This window comes from Elgaria multicarinata, chromosome 5 (assembly GCF_023053635.1).
Source record: "Elgaria multicarinata webbii isolate HBS135686 ecotype San Diego chromosome 5, rElgMul1.1.pri, whole genome shotgun sequence".
Lineage (NCBI taxonomy): Eukaryota > Metazoa > Chordata > Lepidosauria > Squamata > Anguidae > Elgaria > Elgaria multicarinata.
The window spans coordinates 133,399,389-133,412,678 of NC_086175.1; the positions used below are offsets into that span (position 1 = coordinate 133,399,389).

At 43.6% G+C, this 13,290-nt stretch overlaps 1 protein-coding gene across 2 annotated transcripts in view; it reads left to right on the forward strand.

The window, feature by feature from the left end:
* RAB6A (RAB6A, member RAS oncogene family) overlaps nucleotides 1–13,290 on the forward strand; it is an 84,802-nt gene that overhangs the window by 56,950 nt on the left and 14,562 nt on the right. The window contains exons 3-4 of one of the 2 annotated variants that reach the window (XM_063127297.1): nucleotides 9,996–10,049; nucleotides 12,557–12,662. In XM_063127297.1, the coding sequence (XP_062983367.1) occupies nucleotides 9,996–10,049; nucleotides 12,557–12,662 (160 nt within the window). Of the gene's footprint in view, nucleotides 1–9,995; nucleotides 10,050–12,556; nucleotides 12,663–12,734; nucleotides 12,841–13,290 lie in introns of both variants that reach the window. The other variant, XM_063127296.1, reaches the window with a different exon arrangement.

Below are 13,290 nucleotides of genomic sequence, written 5' to 3' on the forward strand. Positions count from 1 at the left end.
ATAAATAAAGAAATGGATTTAAGTATGCTAAAAGGCACAAACCCCTTTGCTCAAAAAAGTAGTCCTGTGGTAACACTGTCATCATTACTATACGGTATACAAAGTCTGGCAACAGATGCCATTAAAATACACTGTCCCTGTAATGCAGCCCCGACTGTATCCATAGTGAAGATTTGGGCCGAATTGGATTCCCAACTCCACTCTTATTCTTAGTGAAATCACAGCACTTGTGTATTAGGAGAAACTGTGTTGACCAGGCCAGGAAGTTGCTTCTCAGTTTAATAGGCGAAGAGACTGGTCATGGTGTAGGTTTGGCTTGACCCATTTTCCTCTGGACCATCTAGGTTGTAAAGAAACATAAGGCTGGATTGAGCAGGGGGTTGGACTGAATGGCCTTATAGGCCCCTTACAACTCTACAATTCTATGATAAACAGTCTTGATCGCATAGAGTAGAACTCTCCCATCTCTAATTGCTGATTACACAGAACTGTTATCTGAATTCCTTGTCATTGGGCCTGAATTCAATAACTCTCCTAAACATTTTGGATGCCCTGCCTTGCCAGTCCTTGAAAGGAATGGGGATGTGCTGTTTTGTTAAATAGAAAGAACCATAGGTTGTTCTGGAATGCAAAAGAATGTCCCCTGTTAATTGTAAACTAAACTTGGAAACAATACGGAAACATCAGCATATCACTTTATTACTAAGGTGCAGGTGATGAATACTGTAGTCATGGGATGAGACCAGATAATACCAGTAGCATTCACTGGGTGGGGTGTCTTTCATTTTGTGGTTTCTTCAGCCTAAGAATGCCCTGATCTACCACTGCATGCTGTCGAAAACTTCAGCTTCTTGGCTAAACCAGCTCCTTTTATGAAAGAGAGCTTTGGCTATTGGGTGGTATAAAAACACAATAAATAAATAAAATCACTATATGTGTAGATTTGAAGCTTTCCCTATCACAAAGACTTGAGGGGGATAAATTAAAAGAATTGCAAGTTAACTGGCTAGCTATTACCTTTTAGTTTACTGAATTCTACCCCCTCTCCCCCCCCCCCACACACCTTGATGGCAACTTAATTCCAGCTCCCCAAAGCAAGCCTAAATAGAAATGTCCTGATCGAAGGGTGCTTAGACCGTGATTTGGCTGAATTTCCCCAGGTTGCCATTTTACATTCATGCTTTTGCTGCTGAGATTAGCAGCAGTTTCTGCAGCTGAAACTCTCCCCACAGCCTGAGTTCAATCCCAGCGGAAACTGGTTCTCAGGCAGCCGGATCGGGTCGACTCAGCCTTCCATCCTCCCGAGGTTGGTAAAATGAGTACCCAGTTAGCTGGGGGAAAGGTAATAACGGCTGGGGAAGGCAACAGCAAACCACCCTGCTATAAGGCCTGCCAAGAAAACATCAGCGAAAGCTGGCGTCCCTCCAAGAGTCAGTAATGACTCAGTGCTTGCACGAGAGGTTCCTTTCCTTTCCTTTCCTTTCCTTTCCTTTCTATCTTACATTCATGGTTTTGCTGTTGGGATTTGGCACACTTGTCATTCAGATTCTCTTGGTGAGGAAGTATCCTAAGGGGAGGCATAATAGAGGTGTACAAAATTATGCATGGTATGTAAAATGTGGATAGGGAGACATTTTTCTCCCTCTCTCAAAATAATAGAACCTGGGGTCATCCTATGAAGCTGATTGGTGGGAGATCCAAGCCAAATAAAAGGAAGGACTTTTTCACACAGCACATAGCTAAATTATGGAATTCACTACCACAAGACGTAGTGATGGTCATAAATTTGGATGGCTTTAAAAGGGGGTTGGATAAATTCCTGGAGGCGAAGGCTATCAAGGGCTACTAGCCCTGATGGTTGTGTGCTATCTCCAGTATTTGAGGCAGTAAGCCTGTGTGCACCAGTTGCTGGGGAACATGGGTGGGAGGGTGCTGTTGCACCATGTCCTGCTTGTTCATTCCTGGCTGATGGCTGGTTGGCCCCTGTGTGAGTACTGGACTAGACGGACCCTCGGCCTGATCCAGCATCAGGGCACCTCTTATGATCTTATCCTCTGAGAGGTATAAGACCCATTTAGGTAAATCTAGCACCTAAAAATTTGAGCCCGGAAGACACTAGGTTAGCAACCATACCATGAAGCAATGTGCTCCACTTCCCCCCAAATGCTTCCAGGCAGTCAAGCACAGCCCACATGGCGAGCTTAAAGCCTCAAATGGAATCATAGAATAGCAGAGTTGGAAGGGGCCTACAAGGCCATCGAGTCCAACCCCCTGCTCAATGCAGGAATCCACCCTAAAGCATCCCTGACAGATGGTTGTCCAGCTGCCTCTCGAAGGCCTCTAGTGTGGGAGAGGCCACAACCTCACCAGGCAACTGATTCCATTGTCGTACTGCTCTAACAGTCAGGAAGTTTTTCCTGATGTCCAGCTGGAATCTGGCTTCCTTTAACATGAGCCCATTATTCCGTGTCCTGCACTCTTGGAGGATCGAGAAGAGATCCTGGCCCTCCTCTGTGTGACAACCTTTTAAGTATTTGAAGAGTGCTCTCATGACTCCCCTCAATCTTCTCTTCTCCAGGCTAAACATGCCCAGTTCATTCAGTCTCTCTTCATAGGTCTTTGTTTCCAGACCCCTGATCATCTTGGTTGCCCTCCTCTGAACACGCTCCAGCTTGTCTGTGTCCTTCTTGAATTGTGGAGCCCAGAACCGGACGCAGTACTCTAGATGAGGCCTAACCAGGGCCGAATAGAGAGGAACCAGTACCTCACGTGATTTGGAAGCTATACTTCTATTAATGCAGCCCAAAATAGCATTGGCCTTACTTGCAGCCCTATCACATTGTTGGCTCATATTCAGCTTGCGATCTACAACAATTCCAAGATCCTTCTCGTTTGTAGTATTGCTGAGCCAAGTATCCCCCATCTTGTAACTGTGCCTTTGGTTTCTATTTCCTAAATGTAGAACTTGGCATTTATCCCTATTAAATTTCATTCTGCTTCCTCTACATTTGCACCCTTTATTAAAGGGCTGTTGGGATATTTTCCCCCCTACTTCAAAATCATCTGTACGGATTCTCTGCCTATTACCGTCCAGTTATGAATGAGTCCTCCCACATCCTGAACAACACTTGGCCTAATGGCCTGATAGAAATTCCCATTGTGTCAGCAGAATCAGCCAAATGTCTGAAGAGTGGTGGGATAGCTGAAATAAGCCTTAAGCCTCCCAGTGGAGCAAACATCCTTTCTGTTTCCGCCTACTGTAATTACAGAGTCGTTAAGTAGTTCTTTTATGTAATCATCTGTCTTTCTCATGGTCCTCTTTCTCTGTGGAATGTGTGCCCTAGTTTTTTCTTGGACGTTTGGTCCTCTGTGCTTAATAATAATATGTTTGTCACTATGGAAAGAAAGTCTAATGTAATAAACGAAGCAATTGCAAAGCAAATGGCTAAACACCATACTCCGCCATACTCCATTTATTTATTTATTTATTTATTACATTTTTATACCGCCCAATAGCCGAAGCTCCCTGGGCGGTTCACAAAAGTTAAAACCATTAAAAAACCAACAGGTTAAAAACACAAATCCAAAATGCGGTATCAAAAGCACAACCAGGATAAAACCACGCAGCAAAAAATGATATAAGATTAAAATACAGAGTTAGAACAGTAAAATTGAAATTTAAGTTAAAATTAAGTGTTAAAATACTGAGAGAATAAAAAGGTCTTCAGCTGGCGATGAAAGTAGTACAGCGTAGGCACCAGGCGGACCTCTCTGGGGAGCTTGTTCCACAACCAGGGTGCCACAGCTGAGAAGGCCCTCCTCCTGGTAGCCACCTGCCTCAGTTCCTTTGGCAGGGGCTCACGGAGACGGGCCCCTGTGGATGATCTTAAGGTCCGGGCAGGTACATATGGGAGGAGGCGTTCCTTCAAATAACCTGGCCCCAAACCGTTTAGGGCTTTGAATGTCAATACCAGCACTTTGAATGGGGCCTGGACCTGGACTGGCAGCCAATGAAGTTGTAAAATGACTGGTGTAATGTGGTCTCGCCGGCCTGTCCCTGTTAGTATCCGTGCTGCTCTGTTTTGTACCAGCTGAAGTTTCCGGACCGTTTTCAAAGGCAGCCCCACGTCATTGTAGTAATCCAAGCGAGAGGTTATCAGAGCATGGATAACTGTAGCTAGGCTATTTCTGTCCAGATAAGGGCGTAGTTGGTATATCCATCCTTTGCAGGCTTTTAAAAGGCCTTGAAAAAATGTTATTTTACCATGGCCTTCTTGGCCACCTTTCAGAGCAGAAGCCATTTCAAAGGGCTTCTGCTCTGAAAGGTAGCCAAGAAATGTTTTAAATACATAAATAAAACATAGTAGATATTCTACTGCACTATAGTTTCTGCCTTCACCTCATGCTTGGTCTTCTCAGACACATGGGCTAAACCTTGAAAGGAAAGCTGGGGTTCTCATGATGCTGGGAATGCGATCCCAATATTGGGAAGACCGTCTGGTCTGTATTGAGGATCTAGAAAGTAAATACCCGGTAGCAGAATTGATTATTATGGGGGATATGAATGCTAGGACGGGGCACTCTGGGCAGGTTTTCTTAAAAGCACTGGTGGTCGAAGAAGAGGAGCTTCTTCCCCCGATTTGTTGGTTCAAAAGACGATCTAAAGACCCTGTACTTAATGGGGCTGGAATTAGTTTGGCTAAATTTAGTGTTGCCCTCAATAAGCTTTGGTTAAACGGCCTAGAAGATTTTACAAATTCAGGACAGTTTACGTATGTTTCTGGCCGAGGTGCGAGTGTTGTTGATTTTATGTTGATCTCTAACAAGCTGAAACCATATGTATTAGAATTCTGTGTTGGGGACAACACTGGAAGTGATCACCTCCCACTAATTCTGGTCCTGGACTGCCTTAGTCCTAATACAGATCCAGCCCCAAGAGGGGGATCTGGCTCGGAGTATGGTTATAAAATCCGCTGGGACAGCAGCTTTTCTGGAAAATTCCATCAATTAATTAAGCAACCCTGTTGTAAGGAACTGATTGATGGCATTCTCAGTGGAGAAAAGAATATAGATATAATAAGCGAGTATGAACTTTTGATTAATCAACTCCTTAAAGAACTAGGGCAGGAAATGAGACCATCAAGTAGTGGGGATATAGGATATAGGAAATCCTGGTTCGACCAAGAGTGCAAGGATGCCAAGAAACAAATTAGGGAGATGTATAAGGACTTTAGAACTTCTAATGACCATAGCCTTCTACTGAAATACTCGGAATCAAAAAAAGATCTAGGCAAGCTAATGATAGCCAAGCAACAAAGGTTCTATCAAGATCGATGGGAGAAATTATTACAAGCAGTATTAACAAAAAACAGCAGGTTATTTTGGAAAATAGTTACAGGATCATTAAGGTTACCGGGAGAAGATTCGGCAAAAATTGCCCCCAATGTTTGGGTAGAGTATTTTGAGAGGACTTTTTTGGATAGTAGTCTCGCCCAGGTTACTGACTTAGATCTGCCTACCTCCGGGATCCCTAAATGTCCCCCGTTGGACCCAGGGGAGATTTGCCAGTTAATTGGTTTATTAAAACCTGGGAAGGCTCCTGGGCCTGATGGAATACCTGCTGAGCTTCTTAAGTGTAATCAGGACTGGTGGGCTCAGCTTCTGGCACCTCTCTTCACAAAGGTTAATAACTCTGGATATCTCTCTAAAGATTGGATTTTTGCAATAATTGTGCCTATATTTAAAAAGGGCGATCCTGATCTTCCGGTTAACTATCGCCCGATTAGTTTACTGTCAGTTATTGGCAAAATCTATGCAAGATATCTAAATGATAAGTTGGAGACTTGGACAAATTCTCAATCCATTCTTGGTCCTGAACAGATGGGTTTCCGGAAAGGGAAATCTACAATTGAAACCTGCCTGATCCTCTCCCATCTCATTCATAAACAGGTGAAGATAGCCAAGGTTAGACTGTATGTTGCCTTCGTTGATTTAAAAGGGGCTTTTGATTCAGTTAATAGAGAACTGTTGTGGGATAAACTTACCCAACAAGGAATTGACAGGAGACTTCTCCTACTGATAAAATCCCTTTATCAGGGGTATTATCTAAAAAATGCTCTATTAACTGAGGGGTTAAGCAGGGCTGTGTTTTGGCTCCTTTACTTTTTAAACTCTTTCTGAATGACCTACCACTGACTTTGGAGAACGTTAATAGCCACTGACCAAAGCTTGGGAATAGCTGGGTGCCTCTTCTCTTATATGCGGACGATATGGTCCTTATTTCACGTACCCGAGTTGGCCTCCAGAGGCTGCTAAACAGAACTATTGAATATTTAATAACCAATAAGCTGGAGATAAACTACGACAAGACCAAAATTATGGTCTTTGCTAATAGGTGGTCCCCTCACAAGTGGACCTGTAAGGGTAACGAGATCGAGCAAGTGCGGTGGTTTAAATATCTGGGAATTATGTTTCATTATAATCAGGCATGGTCCTGCCACCGCCGTGCAGTGGAGAGTGTGGCTAAACTCTCAACATTGGCAATTTCAAGGTTTTATTACTCCCAAGGTAACCGCTATGTACCAGCAGCCATTATGGTCTATAAAGCTAAGGTGGTTACTCAAGCCCTGTATGGTATTCCAGTATGGGCCAAGGCATTGGGCCCAGCCTTGGAACGTGTTCAATCGGTCTTTCTACGGAAGATCCTAGGCATGCCATGCTGTGTTCCGTATGTACATTGATGGTGCTATATAAATAAATAATAAAATAATAATAATAATAATAATAATAATAATAATAATAATGCTCTGTGCCTTGAAACTGGACCTGTAAGGCTAAACACACAGGCCTGGTTGAGGATTGTGAAATATTGGATTGGCATCCTCTATAAAGCGGATAGTGGTAGCCTGATTTTTCAACTCCTCTCTGATTCAGTTATGTGTTCAGGGATGTTAGACTTCTATGCCAAATTAAACTTGCTTGGTCTAGACCTTTTAAATCTGGGTATGTTAAACCAAACTGAAGCTTTCAGGGTCATTAGAGAAAGAACTTTAGATGTCGAGTATCAGGAACTCAACAGTGTAGCAAATACCTCATGCTCCCCACTACATTTCCACCTGCCTGTTAAGCCTGGTAAAATGGCACCTTACTTACAGCTGCTGTACAATCCGCAATTGAGAAGAGTGTTTATGTTAGCTAGGTGCAATGCCCTTCTCTCTGCATTACTAACGGGGCGGTTCAGAGGTATACCATATTCAGCCAGGTTATGTTTATGTAGTGGGGGTTGTATTGAGACCCATGAACATATATTTTTACACTGCCCTCTCCACGTATCCCAACGGCAGAGATATCTGGAAAAGATCTTATTAAATTGTCAAGGATCCGCGGGGTCTGACACTCTACGGACCCTATTATCTGCGGAGGGGGGGGGGGAATGCTTGAAAATGTTGCATTATTTGCCCATTATGTAATGACCTATCAAAGACTGGGAGCTACACCCAGAGGCATGGTGGAATAGTCAGCAGGGAGATTAGTACTGTCTACTATACTAGCAGGCTGAATTGCACAATGTAAGAGTACTAGTTTGTCTGGAGGATGTCAAGATGTTTTTGTATGGTTTGTGGTTGTTTTATGCCAATAAAGGTACATTGATTGATTGATTGATTGATGCTGGGAGTTTTGAGTTTTCCTCAACTCATGTAAAAGCTCAGTAGGCAGGTAGAGGAGGTGAACCTTGTTTCCATTCAGTACTCCTCAGAGGCTGTTGATCCTCAGTGGATGCCGTAAAGGTCTATCCAGCTGGACATCAGGAAAAACTTCCTGACTGTTAGAGCAGTACGACGATGGAACCAGTTACCTAGGGAGGTGGTGGGCTCTCCCACCCTAGAGGCCTTCAAGAGGCAGCTGGACAGCCATCTGTCAGGTATGCTTTAGGGTGGATTCCTGCATTGAGCAGGGGTTGGACTCGATGGCCTTGTAGGCCCCTTCCAACTCTACTATTCTATGATTCTATGATCCCCCGTATCAGGAGTCAGGATGGAGGGCTCCTCCTGCTAATACCAACCAGGTGGGAGTTGTGAGCTTCTGCTTTCTGTTCCCCTTCATTCCCTCTTGGATTATTAGAATGTTCTTCCTACTCCAGCGACCCCTTCCTTATAGAAAGTTGCAAGAAACCTGTTTAGGCCAGAGTTGGTGGTGCAGATGGAGAAGACACAGCTGGAGAATCGATGACATTCAGCACCCAGTCCGAAAGGCTTGAGTGGGGGAGAACACTTCATGCCTTTTGCCAATACCATAGTGTTGTTGATCACTAGAAAAATTAGAGAGCTTATATTTGATATTTGCTGTATGTGGCGAGGGTGTGTGTGTGCATATGTGGATTTGCTCACTGCAGGACTATAGCTGTTGCCTGCCAGTTATTAACAAACTTGCTTCAGCAGTGGCGCAGACTTGCAAATCAGTGCAGCATTTCCCACTGGGTCTCGGAAAAACTGAAGGAGATGAAATGGCACGCTTGGTAAAATGGGTTTGTTATAGCAGAGTGGAAAAGGCTCCGTTTCTAAGAGCTTTCAGTGCATACAATTTGTTTTTACTAATTTAATGTTCCCATTTTTATGCATGAATCTCTGCATGTACACACTGTTACAAAGTCCAAATTCTTCTGCTTTAGTGTCTATTCGGCAGGCGAGATAAACGATGCAGAGTCATCTTTAGGCTACCTTGCATGCTTTGGGTAAAGTTTCCTCTTTGCTTGCTTAATTTTAAATATGCAGAACATTTGACAGAATGGGATGTTGTGGTGTCCGGTGGCACAACAGTACCCAACTCAAATCCCTGGGAGAGAGTTTGACTTATTAAGCCAGTTTAAACTTGTGGTGTAGATACAACCATGTTGTCCAATGGAATAACTGCTCAGTTCGCTGAGAAGTTGAATTTTGAATGTGACGAGAAAGCTTTTCAGCATAAAATATCACAGCATTGGCTGGAACTGACCTGAACGTCACGTGTCAGATTCACATACAGAGGCAGAATCCATCCTGAAAACCTTGACTGGATCAGCACGAATCATCATCACCCAATGATGCTGTTGGTGGGAGGCACTAAATAGCTTTCTACAAATCAGCGATGCCATCTGCTATAAAAGAAGATGAATCAGTTTGCAATGCTCTTTCTCCTCCCCGCGTCACACCGCCACAGCAAATTTTATGTGGGGAGGATGCCTTCCCACATTCAAATATGGGGCTGAGTTGGGCCCTCAGTATATGGCTCTTCCAAAAGAAATGTTCAGCCTACTCTTGCTTTGCCTGCTGCTCCTTGGAATACACACGCACACATGCACTTTCCCCTCCTTCAGGTCCAAGACCAACACTTTCAATATGGTTTTCTCCAGGGTACACTAACTACACCACCACCCGACGTCTTCTCCCCTTGCTACTTCTGCATCCCCAAATTCTCCATCCCTGTCGTAGTCCCCGCCAGAGGCCAGTATTGGAACTGTGTCATGTACAGCACATAAACTTGCTGATGGTGCATCTGTAGAGATGAAAAGTAGTCACAGCAATATGTTCACAAAGAACAAAAGGTGATTTTGTGGAGGTGGACTTCCACCTTTTTGAACCTTTTTAGCTGGTTCTCTTCCCCCGCACACACATGAGGGATGGAAACTTGCTATTTTTATTTTCTAAAGGGGAACAAGTTTTTGTATGTGATTCTGATAGCTCCTACTCGAGGTCACATTTCACTGTCCCTGTTAACAGTTGCGTCCGTATAGATTTATTGTTCATTGTTTACCGGAAATCAAAAACGAGTTTTGTTCATCACTTAATGTTGTATTTAAGTAGATCCAGCATTATGGCTAATATCCGAGACATTTTGAGCTTTCCTTATTCTTGACCAATAGTAAAGTAGATCTACTGTCTCGTGGGAACACTGCTGTTCAAAGAAAGTGACTGCACTTTTTTTTTAATTAACTCACCATTGAAAACTTTGTTTTGCAGGCAACAATTGGCATTGACTTCTTATCAAAAACCATGTACTTGGAGGATCGCACAGTGAGTAAGAGTTTTGTAGTAATTAGACTGTACTCTACTACAGGGAGTACAATGCATTGTCTAAATGGGGATTAAATCCAAGTGCAAGAGCAGCCTGGAGTACCAGGTGAGGCCAACTGAATGTGCTACAGTTGTATCTGCATTGCGTCATTGTAGATAATTACTGTCTCTGACCCTACCGGTGCAAACTCTGCACAATGCCATATTGCATGTCTGCGTTGGCTTGAAAAATGTTTAGTTCAAAGCTTACTTGAGGGGCTTACTTGAAAAATACATCATTGTAAGACCCACTTTATGTGAAGTCAGAAACCTAGAATTCAACGGAAAACTTTTAGAGAACGTTTCCCCGTGAACTGGCTTTTTATATTTGCACTGCAGAGACTCTAATTTAAATCAGCAATTGACAGAGTGAGTGAAAGCTGTCTCAATATTATAATACAAAATAGAGATGCAGAATAAGTGCTATCGTTTTATTGTACAGCGTGTTCTTTGGCTAGGAGAATTCAGACTGAGATTATCCAGAACTTTTATTGGACAGAAAGGGGGGGGAAATGATCCTCTGCTCTGCACCTGTTTATTTACCATACATATTGACTTCTCTTCAGCCAAAACTCTCAGTGCAGCTTACAAAGAATAAGGCAATAAAATTACAATAACGTGTAATGCCTAATTCAAACGCCCGTCTAGCTCAAACTGGCCTTTTGCCAAAAGAAGCATGTCCAATTAAAAACATTTTTAAAACCCAAGCTCGCCTGTTTCTAGCTTACAAATTTATTGTACGTTGTTTCTCACTTGTCCTTGGAACACATTAAGGTAGCAAAGGATATGTTTTACTAGTTATTTATTGCATTATATTCCACTTTCTTCCATGACAGAGCTCAGGGCTCCGGGCACTGACCAGATCCAGAACTGCTGAGCTTCAGCACAGTGGCTGCACTGTGTGCCTTCAGATCATCCCCTTTTCAAATGGGGAATTAAGGCACACGTGACTCAAGGCCAGTGAGTGAAAAGGAATTAACCTGGGATTCCCCGGTTAAAATCCAACAGGGTATCCACTCACTCCATGATGTCTCCATCCTTTAACATTGCAACTGCCTTTACCAAGATTATGTATTAAAGCATGTATCGAGTGTAAGTAAGGACCTATAGGGCAGCCTTCCTCAACCTGGGGCGCTCCAGATGCGTTGGACTACAACTCCCAGAATGCCCCAGCCAGCTGCTGGGGCATTCTGGGAGATGCAGTCCAACACATCTGGAGCGCCCTAGGTTGAAGAAGGCTGCCCTATAGGGTATAGTTCAAATTCCTAAAATACTTAGAACGCAAATTATCTTGGGAGATATTTTTGTTAACTCAAGTGACTGACAAACTAAAACACAGACAGTGACATACAACTGAGGAAGACTATTGGAAACGGAATGTATAATCTGGAATTACTGTCTTGATTTGGTATTGTAATTGGAACCTCGATTTTGCACTGTTGGTATTATATTTGGATTATTGACTTGATTTGATGACATAATGGCTGTTGTAAAAATATACATCTGTTAAATATACATCATTGAGTTAACGAAAATATCTCGCAAGATAATTTGTGTTCTAAGTGTCTTAGGAATTTGAACTATACCCTATAGCAGCCTTCCTCAACCTGGGGCGCTCCAGATGTGTTGGACTGCATCTCCCAGAATGCCCCAGCCAGCAGCATTCTGGGAGCTGTAGTCCAACACATCTGGAGCGCCCCAGGTTGAGGAAGGCTGCCCTATAGGTCCTTACTTACACTCGATTATTTCGAAGGCCGCTCCCTTCCTTTTCTCTTGTTAAAAGCATGTATCAACAGAAACCACATTCATGGATTCTAAATGAAACCTTTACTTGCAGCAAATCAATGTCCCAGCAGAATGGGTGACCCTAATGGAAGTAACCGTTCCAAGCCCTGGTGTGGCCTTTATGGGGTATTTCTGAATTCACATAAGGAACGGATGTCACCGTCGTCATGAATGCTGATTTTGTTTTGGATTTTTTGTTTTTTGTTTTTAAATCGAAGTCATATTCTATCCATGGCTATCAGCTGGCAGTTGGCTTTGCTGATAAAGCGCACTGATCCCTCGCCTACTAATTTTCACAGCCTCTGGTTTCTCTGGGAAGATCAGATCTGCCCTGATCTCTTTCAGCCACTGTGTTCTTGAGCCAACAGGGTCCCTTTAGAGAGGGGTGCCTCTAAATTCCCCAAACAAGCTGCAGCAAGACATGCCAAATACCGCCTGTGAAGGAAACCTGTGGGGTGGCCCTCTGAGTGGCAGATCTGTGTTCTGTTTCCTGCCCTCCATGGACTCCCCTTCAGCCAAAGAAAACTCCTAGCTGTCTGCTTGCAACCTCAAAGCAATTCCATCCATGCATGAGTTTTATAATTTTTACTTGGCTTTTTTTATTTTTTTTAAAAAAAGCAGTCGGTTTTACTCATTTTTAGTGGCAGTTCGGCTTTTTTTTTTAATTTTCTCCCATCCCACAGATCAGGTTGCAGCTGTGGGATACTGCGGGTCAGGAACGTTTCCGTAGCCTCATTCCCAGTTACATCCGTGACTCCGCTGCTGCTGTAGTAGTTTACGATATCACAAGTAGGTATATTTTGCTCCGGCTTTGACCCTTTGTGTTTTTTTTTCTTGCTTGTTTTGACTGATTTCCGTTAGGTACGGTTGCAATTATGGGACACAGCAGGTCAAGAGCGGTTCAGGAGCTTGATCCCTAGCTACATTCGTGACTCCACTGTTGCAGTTGTTGTTTATGATATCACAAGTGAGTGGGGGGAAATTTCTGCATTACTGGTACTCTCTGCTCTCTCTCCCTCGCTCTCTCTCGCTCTCCCTCCCTCTTCAAGCCTAGCTGTGCATGCCATACCACAGTCATCTGCTTGTTCCTCATCCTGGCATGAAAAACTGTTCCTCGTCGGGCTCTTCAAGTGGGAGACTTTCTACTTTGTTTCGACTGTCTTGTGTGTAGGAACATGTTTTGAGCTGGGTTCACCAGGGCTGAACCGTATAACCGGCCAGGTTTTGCACCTGCAATCCTTAAAGCATTGCTTAAGAGTGCCTTGGATCATGCGCAGGAAGCACTTCCTCTCCACTGAGTAGACAAAATTAACTTGCACATTTGGACTTGAAAGAGGGCCTCTAGGTGGGACGCTGAGGTTTTGCAGGTTTGATCCTTGGCATCTCTGATTTCCTAAATTACAGCACCACCTGTGCC